Source organism: Mytilus californianus, unplaced genomic scaffold (genome assembly GCF_021869535.1).
Source record: "Mytilus californianus isolate M0D057914Y unplaced genomic scaffold, xbMytCali1.0.p SCAF_4, whole genome shotgun sequence".
Classification (NCBI taxonomy): domain Eukaryota; kingdom Metazoa; phylum Mollusca; class Bivalvia; order Mytilida; family Mytilidae; genus Mytilus; species Mytilus californianus.
In genome coordinates this window covers 53,156,966-53,172,071 of record NW_026262690.1, presented here as the reverse complement: position 1 = coordinate 53,172,071, position 15,106 = coordinate 53,156,966, and the positions used below count along the sequence as shown (strand labels likewise).

Sequence of the window (15,106 nt, the reverse complement as noted above, 5' to 3'; positions counted from 1 at the left end):
GCGGCCATTTTGGACTATCCAAATATTGTCTTGACATCTTAGCATACTGGGTAACATTTTCATAAAGTTTCATCCAGTTGGGTCTTATAACGAAAGAGTTAGAATTTTTGATATTTTAGCTGTTTCCATGGTAACGGCAGCCATTTTGAAAATTCCGAAGTCAAACTGCAAATCAGTACATGCCAGTTACCATTCCTGTGGAGTTTCTTCCACTTTGGAACACTGATTTTTTTTTGCATTTTTGCTGTTTCCATGGAAACGGCGGCCATCTTTTACCATTCCATAGCAAGGTGCACAACTTTACATGGGGTCCTCATTATAGTAGAGTTTCATCAACATTGGTCCATTGGATTCCAAGAACTCGCGCGGACAAAATCTTTGGAAGAAAAATAATAAAAACTAGACTGCCATTGCAAGCAATAGCGGATGTCACCCTGGTTCCCCAATTGCCACTAAACGGCAGCCATTTCGAAATTTTCCATCAGTGAATGCAGATATATACATTACAACAGATCTTTCTGTCGGTTTTCATAGCGTTATGTACGTTTTTCAATTTTCAACAATCGTGCTGTTTCCACGCCAACGACGGCCATTTTGAAAATTCAAAAGTCAAAAGCTACATTAATGTATGGTGTATAACATTTTTGTAAAGTTTAATGAAGTTTTGAGCATTTTGATATTTTTGCCTTGTTTCCATGGTAACGGCAGCCATTTTGGAAATTCCAAAGTGAAATGCCACATCTAGATTTGCCAGTCAACCGTTCTGTAAAGTTTTATACATTTTCAAAGAATTTTAAAAATTTTGATATTTTTTATCAGTTTCCATGGCAACATTGTAGATTTGAGGATTCTTAAAATCGTCCAAAACATGTATATAGAGAACAGCTACAATGTGTAAAAATTTGATGATCCAATGTTCAGACATACTCAAATTATCAACTTAAAACTAAAATCTCATTTTTTCACTCTTTTACTGTTACCATGGTAACAGTGGCCATCTGGGAAGTGCCAATTCTCACTGCACTTCTGGTAATGGTGGGTAACGTTAATGTATAGTTCCATTACAATTGGTCCATACGATTCCGAGAAATAGTATGGAGAAAATGTGTGGAATAATAATAAAAATTAAAATTAAAAAAAGAATCGTACAATAACAATATGTCACCCGACCTCCGTCAGGGTGACATAAAAAAAAAGAATCGTACAATAACAATATGTCACCCGACCTCCGTCAGGATGACATAATAATAATAATAAGAAACGGGACAAAAACATAAAGTCCCCAAACTCCGATTTTGGCGACTTAATAAGAAAAAAAAAGAAACGTAGAATAACAATATGTCATCCGAACTCCGTTGAGGTTGCCATAAAAAGAAACGTAGAATAACAATACGTCACCCCAACTCCGTTGAGCGTGCCATAATAAGAAAAAAGAAATGAACAATAACAATATGTCACCCAAACTCCGTTGAGGGTGCCATAATAATAAACTAGAGGCTCTCTAGAGCCTGTGTCGCTCACCTGATTCTACTTTGGTTTTGGAAATCATGTAAAAATAGATTAAAATCATAACAGATACCCTAATAATGAGTGAGGCCAAATTTGGTTTAATATTGGTCCTGTACTTTAATAAAAAAATCCTGGTGGCCATCTTGAACAGTAAATCGGTTACAAAGTAGCAACACTTCATCAGCACCTCATAAGAAACATTTATGCCATGTTTTGGTTTCATTCCATTCAGTGCACCTCTAGAAGAAGCATTTGTATGTATTTCCCATAGGGTCTTATGTTAAAGGAAGTCCCCCCATTGGCGACCATCATGGATGAAGGTCAGCTTCAGAGTAACAAAACTTAGTCAGCACCTCATAAGGAACATTCATGCCATGTTTGATTTCAATCCATTCAGTATGTGGTTCTCTAAAAGAAGACATTTGTATGTATTGTCCATAGGGTCCTTTGTTAAACATTGTCCCCATCTGGCGGCCATCGTGGATGAAGGATCAGCTTCAAAGTAATAACACTTGGTCAGCACCTCAAAAGGAACATGCATGTCATGTTTGGTTTCATTCCATTCAATGGTTCTCTAAAAGAAAACATTTGTATGTATTTCCCATAGGGTCCTATGTTAAACTAAGTCCCCCGCTGGCGGCCATCTTGGATTAAGGATCAGCTTCAAAGTAACAACACTTGGTCAGCACCTCATAAGGAACATTCATGTCATGTTTGGTTTCATTCCATTCAGTGGTTCTCTAAAAGAAGACATTTGTATGTATTTCCCATAGGGTCCTATGTTAAACTAAGTCCCCTGCTGGCGGCCATCTTGGATTATGGATCGGCTTCATAGTAACAACACTTGGTCAGCACCTCATAAGGAACATTCATGCCATGTTTGGTTTCATTCCATTCAGTGGTTCTCTAAAAGAAGACATTTGTATGTATTTCCCATAGGGTCCTATGTTAAACTAAGTCCCCCGCTGGCGACCATCTTGGATTATGGATCGGCTTCATAGTAACAACACTTGGTCAGCACCTCATAAGGAACATTCATGCCATGTTTGGTTTCATTCCATTCAGTGGTTCTCTAAAAGAAGACATTTGTATGTATTTCCCATAGGGTCCTATGTTAAATTAAGTTCCCTGCTGGTGGCCATCTTGGATTAAGGATCGGCTTCATAGTAAAAAATGTCAGCACCTCATAAGGAACATTCATGCCATGTTTGGTTTCATTCCATTCAGTGGTTCTCTAAAATAAGACATTTGTATGTATTTCCCATAGGGCCAGGTGAGCTAAAAAAGGAAACGGAGGAAAAGCAATATGTCACCCGACATTGTCGATCGGGTGACATAATAATAAGAAAAAAAGAAACGTAGAATAACAATATGTCACCCCAACTCCGTTGAGGGTGCCATAAAAAAAGAACGGAACAATAACAATATGTCACCCCAACTCCGTTGAGGGTGCCATAATTAGATTTGCCATTGCAAGCAATAGCGGATTGCACCCTTCCCAAATTGCCAATAAACTGCAGCTATTTTGAAAATTGAAAACAGTCAGAGCACATAAATACATCACAACAAATTGTCTGTAAATTTTCAGGAAATTTGAAAAAAATTTCAATTTTCAAATTTTTTGCAGTTTTCATGGCAACGGCGGCCATTTTGGAATTTCCGAAGACCAAAGTCTTATCTCCAATTGGCAGTTACCATTTATATTAAGTTTAATTGAGTTTTGAGCATTTTGAAATTTTTGGAGATTTTTGCTGTTTCCAAATTTCTAAAAGCAGACATATTACTGCCATGTGCTATGTTAAATACCCATAGTTTCATTGACTTTGGTGTAATACTCTTAAAGAAAATGCAGATTTAATGCATTTTCCCATAGGGTCAATGTTATACTTTTCCCCTGTTTCCATGACAACAGCGGCCATTTTGGAATATCTGAATATTTTCTAAACATCTAGGCATACTGGGTTACATTTCCATAAAGTTTCATCCTGTTGGGTCCTATAATGAAAGATTTAGCAATTTTGACACTTTTGCTGTTACCATGGTAACGGCAGACATTTTGAAAATTCCAAGTGCCAAATGCAACTCTGCTCATGCCAGTTACCATTTATGTGAAGTTTCAACCAGTTTGGAACACTTTCCATAGTAACGGCAGCCATTTTGAAAATTCAAATATCAAATAACAATTCTGCACATGCCAGGTAAGATTTCTGTAAATTTTCGGTAAGTTTGGAGTATTTTGAAGATTTTGAAAGTTTTGCTGTTTCTATGGTAACAGTGTCCATTTCCAAAATTCCAAAGACAGATGCAACATTGACACATGCCATACTACATATCCATAAATTTTAATTGGATTTGAACTTCTATTTCTTCAAAAAATGCAGCTTTCATGTATTTTCCCAAAGGGTCAATGTTAAACTTTTGTCCTGTTTCCATGACAATGGCAGCCATTTTGGATCTTCTAAATACTGTCTGTGTATCTAGGAATACCAGGTGACATTTCCTTAAAGTTTCATTAGATTGGGTCTTAGAATAAAAGATTTAGATTTTTTTTTACATTTTTTTAGTTTCCATGGTAACAGTGGCCATCTTGCACATTCCAAAGTCTGGTGCACAACTTCACTTGCTGTTCAACATTATAGTATAGTTCCATCAACATTGGTCTATTCAATTACGAGAACTTTCGCGGACAAAATGTGTGGAAGAAGAATAAAAATAAGGAATAAAAAAGAAACGGAACAATAACAATATGTCACCCCAACTCCGTTGAGGGTGCCATAATAAGAAAAAAAGAAACGTAGAATAACGATATGTCACCCCAACTCCGTTGAGGGGGCATAATAAGAAAAAAGAGAACGTAGAATAACAGTATGTCACTCCAACTCCGTTGAGGGTGCCATAATAATAATAATTATAATAGGAAAAAAGAAACAGAGGAAAAGCAATTTGTCACCCGACATTGTCGATCGGGTGACATAACTAGAATTGCTATTGCAAGCAATAGCGGATGTCACCCACCCCCATTGCCACGGTTACGGCAGCCATTTTGAAAATTCCAAAGTCGTAAGCCAGATATATGTATGCCAGTTAACATTTCTGTAAAGTTTCAGTAAGTTTTGAACATTTTGAAATTTTTCACATATTTGCAGTTTCCATGGCAACGGTGGCCATTTTGGAAATTCCAAAAAAAAATGTCTCATCTACACTTGCCAGTTAACATGTTTATTAAGTTTCATTAAATTTGGAGCATTTTCAAATTTTTTACATTTTTGCTGGTTTCCATGGTAACAGAGACCATTCTCAAAATTTTAAGGACAGATGCCACATTGGTACATGGGAGAGAAGATACCATCAAAGTTTCAATGGATTTGACCTACCATTTTAAGAGAGGAAATGCTACTTTAAGGTTTTTGCAGCATTTTGACCTTTTTTGCATTGTTTCCATGGTAACAGCAGCCATTTTGGAAATTCTACACATGCCAGTCAACATTTCTGTTAAGTTTAACCAAGTTTGGAGCATTTTGATAAGTCTGATTTGCCCTAAATGCTTTAGTTTTTGAGATATAAGTCAAAATCTGCATTTCACCCTATGTTCTATTTTAGCCATGGCGGCCATGTTTTCTGAGGAAACAGAAAATAAAACACAAACTTCATTAGATAACCTAAGAATCATTCAGCTTAAGTTTGGTTTAATTTGGTTCAGTAGTTTCAGAGGAGAAGGTTTTTTTTAAGTTAGAAAACATGATAAACAAATTGTGTAAAATTGTCCTTAAAGGACAATAACTCCTTAAGGGGTCAATTGACAATTTTTGTCATATAAACTTATTTGTAGATCTTACTTTGCTAAACATTTTTGTTGTTTACAGTTTATCTTTATATCTATAATAATACTCAAGATAATAACTACAAACTGCAAAATTTCCTTAAAATTACCAATTTAGTGGCAGCAACCCAACAATGGGTTGTTAGATTCATCTGAAAATTTCACGGTTGATAGAACTTGACCTAATGAACATTTGTACCTCATGTCAGATTTGCTCTAAATGCTTTAGTTTTTGACATATAAGCCAAAAACTGCATTTTAACCCTATGTTCTATTTTTAGCCATTGCGGCCATGTTTTTGGACGAAACAGAAAATAAAACACAAACTTTATTCTAGATACCCGAAGGATCATTCAGCCTAAGTTTGGTTAGAATCGGTTCAGTAGTTTCAGAGGAGATGTTTGAAATAGTTTACGGACGCGAAGTGATGGCAAAAGCTCACATTTCTTTTGGAAAGGTGAGCTTAAAACGTACAAAAGAAAAAGCAATGAAATTTATAACATCGGTTGTACATACGACAAACAAAACAATGAAACGGCATCAAAGAATGATTTCATAGAAAATTCAATGAAAGTACTTACCTGCTGATGTAGTAATCATGCACTTTTGAATTTTTAATGGGAGCTGTTCTTTTCAGCAATTTTCGTATAGAAAAGTTATGAGGAGTAAAGTATAAGACACGTTGTTTTGCTAAATGTTTAATATGAAAAACTGCAAACTTCATTTTGGTTAAAAGTGATATCATCAACACTGTTTTTTATTGAGAATATGGTGTGTGTATGTGTGTGCACAATGATCGATATAAAAGACTTGAACATAAATTTTAATACATTATTTATTACATGTAAGACCCAGTTCTCACTAGGACAATTAGATCGATTTAAACTAGATCGGTTCACTTTAGATCAATTTAAGGGTCAATGTCAACGCTTTGAATCGATCTTTAATCGGTCTAAACTAAAACACCAAAAGAGGTAGTTTAGTTTGAATCGATCTAAAGTGAGCCGATCTAACTTCAAATGTGAACGCAAAGATCGGTTTAAACTAGAATCAAAAATAATTTATGCGCAAGTATAGCGGCAAAACTACTCGTGTAACAGCATAACATCTCTGTATATATCGGTGGTTCGTTGTTTAACCCACATTTATCTGTTAACAGATTTTGTGTACATGCAAGTAAAAAAAACAAACGGAAAAAAGTTGCCTTCGCCGTAGCATAAATTTGCAAAATCTGTGTCTTCTTTTCTTCTGTTGATTTTTTCTTTTCATGAACCGCAGCATTTATTTATGTGTAACTTCCTTGCTTCAGTATTTTCAAAATTAATAAAAACTGCAAGAACACCAGTAAGAGAATTTGAACTTGTGATTCAAGAGAAACAATAACTTCATCCATTTTTTGTTTCAAGTGTGTGTTTCAGTGTATCAACACACAAACTTGATTAATTATTTCTATTTATACACAATGTTTACAGTTTTACGGGTAATTAGGTCAGATCGATTGCATTTTTACTTGTAGTTTGAACGCAGTGGTTCAGATTAAACCGATAGAGATCATTATGATTAAAGATAATGTGAACGCTAACTGGTTTTATTTAGATCGATTCAAATTTAGATCGATTAAAAAAAATGCTAGTGTGAACGGGTTCTAACAATAATGACTATTCTTCAACCACTGTGGTTATAATAATGATATTGTGTATTGATAATGTAGAAAAAGTCTCTAACGCATTATAGTTCTGGATAAACATATAACTTGAGCAATGACAGGTCACTTAGCTGACATCATCACGATAAATTCTGAAAAAAAATAATGTTCATACATGTTCAAGTAAAAAAAAATCATGACTTTAAAATATATATACTAGTTATACGCTGCACATGAGATATGATTTGTATGTGTAATATATTCCACAGGTAACAAAAAGGGTAGCATTTGCCCTTTTTTTCTGTTTTTTTTTGTTTTTATTTTTTGCTTTGATGTTTTCTTTGATGTGTGCATGCCACTTTTATGGATTTGGTAAAATGGGGCAATACCTAAAATTCATCAAGGTAAAATTACTATTTTTTGTATGAAGTCCGTCCTTTCTTTTTTCTGTATATGAGACTAATAATCAAATAACATTTTCCTATGAAATGTTAGGAACTGTGACATGTGATAAGTTAACGTGTTCTATAGAATTGATGATTCACCAAAGCTATACGTTTATCTAATTAACATATTACAACATACTGTTAATTTTATCAAACGTATTTTGATTGTTTTCTATCGTGTCTTAAGCAGCTAAAAGAAAATAAGCACCTTTTTGCAACAGATATCGCAACGTATCGTGAAAAATAAATATGCATAATGTACATGACTGTCAAGTATAAGCTTGCAATTGAAACGTACCTTCATATTTAATGTTTCCATCCCCATCGGTATCAGCCTCTTTCATCATTTCATCCACTTTTCCATCGGTCAGTTTTTCTCCAAGATTTGTCATCACGTGTCTGAGTTCAGCTGCACTTACAAAACCATTTTTATCCTTATCAAATGCTCGAAATGCTCCTCGCAATTCTTCTTCGGAATCTTTGTCTTTCATTGTCGCCATCATAGTAAGAAATTCTGGGAAATTTAATGTTCCAGTCCCTATAACGAACCAGATACATTATTTATATACTGTTTCTTTGTACTTTGGGAGAAATACAACCACAAATGTACTTCGAAAGATAGCCCATTTGGGCTTTACAAGTCCGAGTTATAAAAATCAAGAAACAGTTTTATGTGTTCGATTATGGCGCGTGCTGGTTCTGGATATCTCTCTCAGCTGAAAGATCCATGACATGCGTTGTTACTTCAGATTGGGTATATTCTTTTTTTTTGCTATAGAAAAGGGATAAAACAAAACCATGTAGAAATTAAATTTTTTTAGGAAATTTATTTACAGTGGGGCATAGGATTTAACTTTGGGCACACCAATGGTGGGAAGATTTTACCAATACTGTTTAAACTTATATATTAATATAGCTTTCGTTAGTCGAGTAATGCCTTTCCTCGTCGGCTTTATCTAGAGTTGTAACACAGTACATAATGTATAGTGACAAGAAGATGGTATACCTTGCTTATAGCTTTTTTTGTCTGTTGTAAAGGATGATTATTTTACTTACCACGCAGACATATCAATATCAATTTTATTATATACGTCTAGATATGTGACAATTCTTACTCTTTTTCTTGCTGTTGGACAGTAAAATAAGCGAAAACTATTAAATACAATCGTACAAAAAATAGCTTAATCGTCTTTAAAAAATGTCAGACAGCAAAACATTATTATTTGTTTTAAGGAAAGTCAACTCATATTTTTTTTTTAACAAATCATACATCAATTCATGTATGCAACATAATATACATGCACATTTACAAAGTTTTGATTATATATAACTGACTATCCTAAACAACGTCTGTAGAGATTCTAAGTTATCAAAAAGACACGTAAGGTTTGATGACACAATTGACCAGTATGATAGCAGTGGAAAGGTACTCACAATGCGTTTATGTTAAAGTTGAGGTAGAAAATCAATTGCGATTGGTTTGCTCATAACGGAGGGGGTGTATCCGTAGTCGGGGCATCGTAATTTTCTTTTATCTTCCAAGCTTTCAAAACTTTGTGTTTCCTTTAGAGAATTAGTGTTGTTGGTAGAAATATTCTCTGATAAATTTATCAGTAACTTTTCTGAATTTAGGACGATTAATAGCTTGATATTTAGAATGTAGTTCTTGTAGGTATTGGTCTATTGTTAAAGACACATGATGACCCCAAACGTCCTTTAATTTTGTGTAGTTTGGTTGCTTTCTCATTAACGTATGCATCAATCCTCTCTTCATCATTGTTTCGCATGATTGGATTTAAACACAGTATATTGCAATTATCGGTATTCTTACTAGCAATTTTATATTTGATATAAATCTTTATCATATTAAAATGATATATGTACCAAATTTTTATTTTGATAATTATACCATATCTGAATTTCAAATGAATAATATTTTAATCTACGTTTTATTTTTCTTTCTTCATTACCAGTATGATGGCCACAGCAATATCGCCTTGAAAAATCTTACTTGCAGTTTTGCTCATCACAATTCTATGTTAAGGGTCGTGTCCAATATTATTAGTTATCCAAATGTCTAATCATACTATCTATTTACCATCGGCATCTACTTCATTAATCATGGCCTGTAGTCCAGCCTCGGTAGGATTTTGTCCCAGGGATTTCATCACAGTTCCCAGTTCTTTTGTGTTAATGGTACCGTTACCATCTTCGTCGAAAATACTGAAAGCCTCTTTAAGTTCTGAATTTTCAGATCGATTCTGAAAAGTATAAATCTTCTTATTAAACGGACTTTTCCCTTCCGATCAATTTCTCCCATTTTTTTTTTTTTTTTTTGGCCTGTCATTCATTCAAATATGAGGCAGTTGTTTCCTGTGATTGAGGACAAAGTATGTATCAATTCATTGACCTCATACAATTTAGACCGCAATCATTTTATTCTCTGGAGGACGACAGGGATTTGTACCCCATGTTTTTTTTAACACAGAACAGAAACATTCTTTTATTAAGTTGTAGGTGCAAACATTTTTTTAATCATTTTTCAAAAGCAAACTCAAAAATAAATTCCTCCTCCGCACCCAGAGAATTAAAGGGTTGCTATGTTTGACTGCGGTGATTAACTGTTTCTGACATTTGGCTGTTATCTACCCTTAAACTTTTGAGTTCTTTGGATTTCCAAACATTTGTATCAAGGATTCTAGGAAAGGAGGGAAATGTGGAGCGTTAATGTCTATACATTCCTAATTACAATATGTTTATACCAATTCAGGTCCTGCAAGGGGAAAAATGGGCCAATGACAAATTACAATGTATGATATCGGTGAAATAAAAACAAATATATAAGATAATTTTTGATATTCAGTTCTCTGCAGTAGGAAGCTGATATTCGGTTTGATTTAATTGCTTATTTAGAGGAGACACCAGATGAAGGTGCTAAAGATTCATATGAATCTCCTTGTGTCTAAACAAGCCATAATGGGAATAAAAATGCCGAGTGTAGCGAGCTGAATTTTTCTTACCACTTTATTTTATGTTCACTATTACTTTTTTTTTTTTATAATTCTTTGTGCACACATTTTTTTTCAGTTTTCAAAGGCAATTTTTGCCTGGTTGCCCTTTTTACACGTGCTTTCATGGTTAACTAGTTACCGAATATTATCCCCATCTTCAACATAGTTGGTTTGATATCATCTATCAATATTTCTCAGATTTAGGGAAGAATTGTCTTTTTTTTTTAAGTCTTAATGATATGAACTTCTTTTGATACTAGTGTCGTTTTTACAGATTTGTTAAGACCTGATAAAATATCTGACTCACAATATCTATCTAGGAAGTATATACTAGACAAGTTTTATACACTTATTCAACTAACCTGCAGTGCGTTCCTCTGTGAGTTTATCTGCCTGAAAAGAAAAACATAATATACAAATGAATGTCGATATCTATCGGCTTGTATCGATATCTATATGGTATTAATATTCATCGATGGATCAAATGATTTTTTCTTTGCATAAAAACAATGGCTAAAGTACAAATGAGAATCCTTCTTGTGAAGTTTAAAGGGCTATTGGTACATGGTAATTTCTATCCTTGTTCTGAATATTGTCTCCCTCGACTTATTTACCTGCTTTTTGCACTGGTAATAAAGTAAGAGTGAAATCATTTTGACCTAGGGACTATATACACAAGTAAGAATCAATGAAACTACTTCATTTTTAACTCAGAAGAAAAAGGTATAACAAAACAAACAAACTAACTGAAAAATTCCTTATCGCCAATTTAGGCACCCTTTGTGCTTACGTTCAACAAAATATTATACAGTGATATGTAAGTAATAAAATGGAAGATGCAGAGCCCTGCATACTATTCAATATTGTCATGTATTTAATACGACTAATTTAAGGAAATAAGTATATAAATAAGAAGATGTGGTATGATTGCCAATGAGACCACTTGCTCCCTGAGACAGAATGACGTAGATGTTAACAAATATAGGTCACCAATGCCTTAGAATGCCTTCAACGATGAGCAAAACCCATACAGCAAAGCAAGTTATAAATCGACCAGACGCCCTTTATTTAAAACTGCTTGCGGCATGATTTATGTACAAAACAATAAACGAAAACAAATATGATATACAGCAACAAACGACAATCACTGAATATTCTTACAACATATCGAGTTAAGTAATGTGATAAACAATCTGTATGCTTTATTATTGACAAGAAGGCTGAATGTTCGTATAGTTTTCCGAAAGAACAATAACCCATCAGGAACAACCAAATACAGTTCAAAGACTCCTTCAATCAAACTAAAGAGTCTAAATTCACCCCCCCCCCCCCCCCCCCCGAAGAAAGGAAGAAATAAAAAAAAAAGTAGATGTATCTTTTTGCCAATAAGAATGGCCTGAGTGTTTAAATTCTCTTAATGTTACAGTTAGTATAGCTTTTCTTCACTATAAATTGCAGATTTTGAAATAAAAGTAATACATTTCAAATTAACTTACCATGTTGTTTACTTCGATGTCTTTGATTCGGATAGTTGGGAATGGGTTACGGCTTCCTTGTGCGAAAGTTGTGGCCTCACAGGATATTTCAATAGAAGTAAGATAAACATTATCTTATATAATAGGATGAATTTCATAACAGTATCGACATGGACACCTGATATTTATATGATATCGTGTCGGTCACTGGCTGTCGACAACAAAGACTTCACGCAATTACATATGTCCGGAGCCTCTCAATGGGGATATACATAATTACTATTTTACACATGTCCATTCATAAATCAAATTTTTTTGCGTGAAAGTTTATAGGAATTTGTTTTGAATATATTTATATATTCACAACAAAAAGTGTCTTTTGAAAGAATGAATATATTCAGAGGTGATATCACCAAGTAATCGAGAGAAAAAAAAAATAAGAAAAATTCTTTTCTGGCAATAAGTGAAAAATTAAGTAGTGTGTTAGTTATAGACAAGTAGTCCATCATGCATTGCAAATCATTCAGTGGATTGGTCAATCGCCAAAATAAAAAAAAAACTTTATTTGTAAACAAACACTAATACATGCATTGACGGGGGCATAAGTATGCTAAATAATACATGTCCGTATAAGGAAATGTGCACGACCTGTTAAATGCAGCTGTTCTGTTGATTTGAAAAACGAATGGACGGATCACCACGATTTAATTTAGAATTGTACTTATTTTTTTCAATTTGTGTTTCAGTACTATCTATCCATGAATTAAATATGTTCACAATACCTTTTATACTAGAATAATTAAACGAGTGCACCCAGTTTAAAGGTAATTATTACACTGTTACTGTTATTTTGACATAATAACCTGTACATTATCTCGTGTTACAGTTGACTAGTTTAGTCTTATGCACATGATTTATTATTCCAAAACAGATGTATTGTAAACATATCATTAAATTCATGGATGTATATTGAAAAACAGAAACCGAAAAAGAAGTGAGTACAATTTCAAATTGTAAGGGGGCAACCATTCCTGATTCAGTTAAGATAAGGGAGGGATGGCTATGCAAGATGCTTTTGAATCCAGCATGAATAATATTGCAAATAAACGTTTATGCAGAATTGTTTCAAATATGCGTCCTCAAATAACAAATAAAAATAGTTGAGTAAGACCAAATTCATTTAAATTACCTGCTTAATTTGTAGTAAAAGAATATAGATTCCGTAACTTTTGTTATACGTGTTCAGGTATAACAAAATCTAAAATTAATATCAATGTTTCCACAAAAGCTACTCTGACTCCAATCAACGTAAATTTTGCACACAAGACCGGATTCATATGCTTCTTGATATTTCCACGAGTTATTTTTTGTTAGAATGATATTTAAATGTTCACGAAAAAAATTTGATCGTTTGAGTCTTTGATGGGAATTCAAATTTGTTCCGTGCAAAAAATTATGCAGCCTAGAGGACTAAAATGATTTTTTATGAAGGTCTGGGGTTCTTATTACCAACAAAAATAATCTTAGTATGAAAGCTCTACATCAACTCGTACGAATAAATGTTTTCTTATATTTTTAAGGAGCTACAGAAAGTTTGTGCAAGAAAAAACATAACGTTTTCTTTTCTCCGATTACTTGGTGATATCACCCCTGAATATACTCATTCTGTGAAAAGAAACTTTTTTGTTGTGAGTACATAAATATATTCAAAACAAATTCCTATAAACTTTCATGCAAAAACTTTTATTTTATGAATGGACATGAGTAGAGATAGTAATTATGTATATCCCCATTGAGAGGCCCCTGACATACTGTAATTGCTTGAAATATTTGTTGTCGACAGCCAGTGATATACACGATAACATTTAATTATTATGTGCCCATGTCCACGCTGTTATGAAATTCATTCTATAAATATGGCAAACGATAATATTGACATTTATTTGTCCAATAAACATTTTTACCCTTAGTTTAACTGTTATTTTCTTTACTTTTTGGTAATTGACCAATTAGATTTGTCGATAAAGATTTAAATGCATTTAAACATTTCATGTATGTAGTGAAATTGATATTTGTAGAAACAAGGAACTGCTCCAACAGGAAGACCCATACCTACATGGCTACATGTAGTTGTCATTGACTCATAAGAAAAATTCTGTGTTGATTTGTATAAATAAAAAGAAAAAAACATTGATAGTAAAAAATGATTAAAGATTCCATAAAGACATTTAGAAAGAAAAAAATATGTTATATTAGAACAACTTCTGAAATAGAACACTAAAACTTGAGTCTTTATTTACCTCCATTGGCCTCTTTTCTCTAAATATCACATACAATTCTTTGAAATGATGTCATCCCGCAATGCAACAAATCTCTATGGTGTTATGACGTTATTTACTATGGACTAATACTCCTTAGACGTATATATCATGTACAAACTGATTCCTTCGTTTATGTTTTTTAATATTAAATGCTTTTGATGGAAATTTAAATTATTGTTGCTCAAAATCGATAAATATTTAAAAGATATAGAATAACATCCTTGATATCAAATTTTAATGGTTTAAAAAATAAAACAGCAATTTGTTTTATTTTGTTATTTCTTGAACCCAGGACTTTTTGTCTATTATTTTCTCATGCAGGACTTCCTCTTTGGTCTAAAAAGAGACACATTATATACTGATGGACTTTAAAAACGCAACACTAGATTATTCTTTTTTATTCCACTTTTCCAAGATGCAATTTTTGTAAAATAAAGGTATAAACATAAATTTTATTCATTTCTTTATTGTGTAAAATAAAATTGCCGTTCAAAAGTTGAATTGATGACGTCATTTTTAATGTTCAAATCATGTGGTATGCACTGAAACCCTGGTTTTCCCCCTTATCAATGGATGTGTGACTATCGAAGGCAATGACTGCCTGTAACCAACGCCAAAATGATTGTCAGAAAGGTCAACCAATTCTGTTGGGCATGTTTTGAGTTCTGTTTTGTACCTTCTAATTGTACCTCTGTCCCATGCATTACTGTGTGTTTTGGCACTTCAACGGTTTAAACTTTAGGGCTTTAAATGTTTTTCTGTAGTCGATTCTTTGGCATTTCAGTATAAGGGAAACATTTTTGGCATGAAAATGTCTGCTATGGCATTCGACGACTTGATAAGCCGTTGACGTTACGGCCGTAAACATGTCTAGCAAAT

At 33.4% G+C, this 15,106-nt stretch overlaps 3 protein-coding genes across 7 annotated transcripts in view; 1 reads left to right on the top strand and 2 right to left on the bottom strand.

Moving 5' to 3' along the window:
- Positions 1 to 15,106, top strand: part of LOC127738244 (calmodulin-A-like) — a 57,966-nt gene that overhangs the window by 27,321 nt on the left and 15,539 nt on the right. Inside the window, exon 1 of one of the 2 annotated variants that reach the window (XM_052249427.1) lies at positions 12,811 to 12,900. The exons of the other annotated variant lie outside the window; for it this stretch is intronic. The gene's annotated coding sequence lies outside the window, so the exon portion shown is untranslated. Of the gene's footprint in view, positions 1 to 12,810; positions 12,901 to 15,106 lie in introns of those variants that run through there. 2 annotated transcript variants of the gene reach the window in all.
- The window catches only part of LOC127738242 (calmodulin-like), a 45,404-nt gene that overhangs the window by 22,511 nt on the left and 7,787 nt on the right, over positions 1 to 15,106 (bottom strand). The gene's annotated exons all lie outside the window — the stretch shown is intronic.
- On the bottom strand, positions 6,147 to 14,370 carry LOC127738248 (neo-calmodulin-like). 4 transcript variants are annotated; one of them, XM_052249432.1, is made up of 5 exons: positions 14,207 to 14,365; positions 10,794 to 10,824; positions 9,519 to 9,662; positions 7,719 to 7,958; positions 6,147 to 7,126 (listed from the first exon to the last, which is right to left on the bottom strand). In XM_052249432.1, exons 1-5 carry the CDS (start codon positions 14,210 to 14,212, stop codon positions 7,098 to 7,100), a joined length of 450 nt encoding a protein of 149 aa, XP_052105392.1. In that variant the 5' UTR covers positions 14,213 to 14,365; the 3' UTR covers positions 6,147 to 7,097. The 4 variants fall into 4 exon arrangements, 2 of the variants coding, with proteins under 2 accessions (XP_052105392.1, XP_052105393.1); XM_052249433.1 differs by lacking the exon at positions 9,519 to 9,662 and having other exon boundaries at positions 14,207 to 14,370; XR_007999968.1 differs by lacking the exons at positions 6,147 to 7,126; positions 14,207 to 14,365 and adding an exon at positions 11,928 to 12,045 and having other exon boundaries at positions 7,943 to 8,192.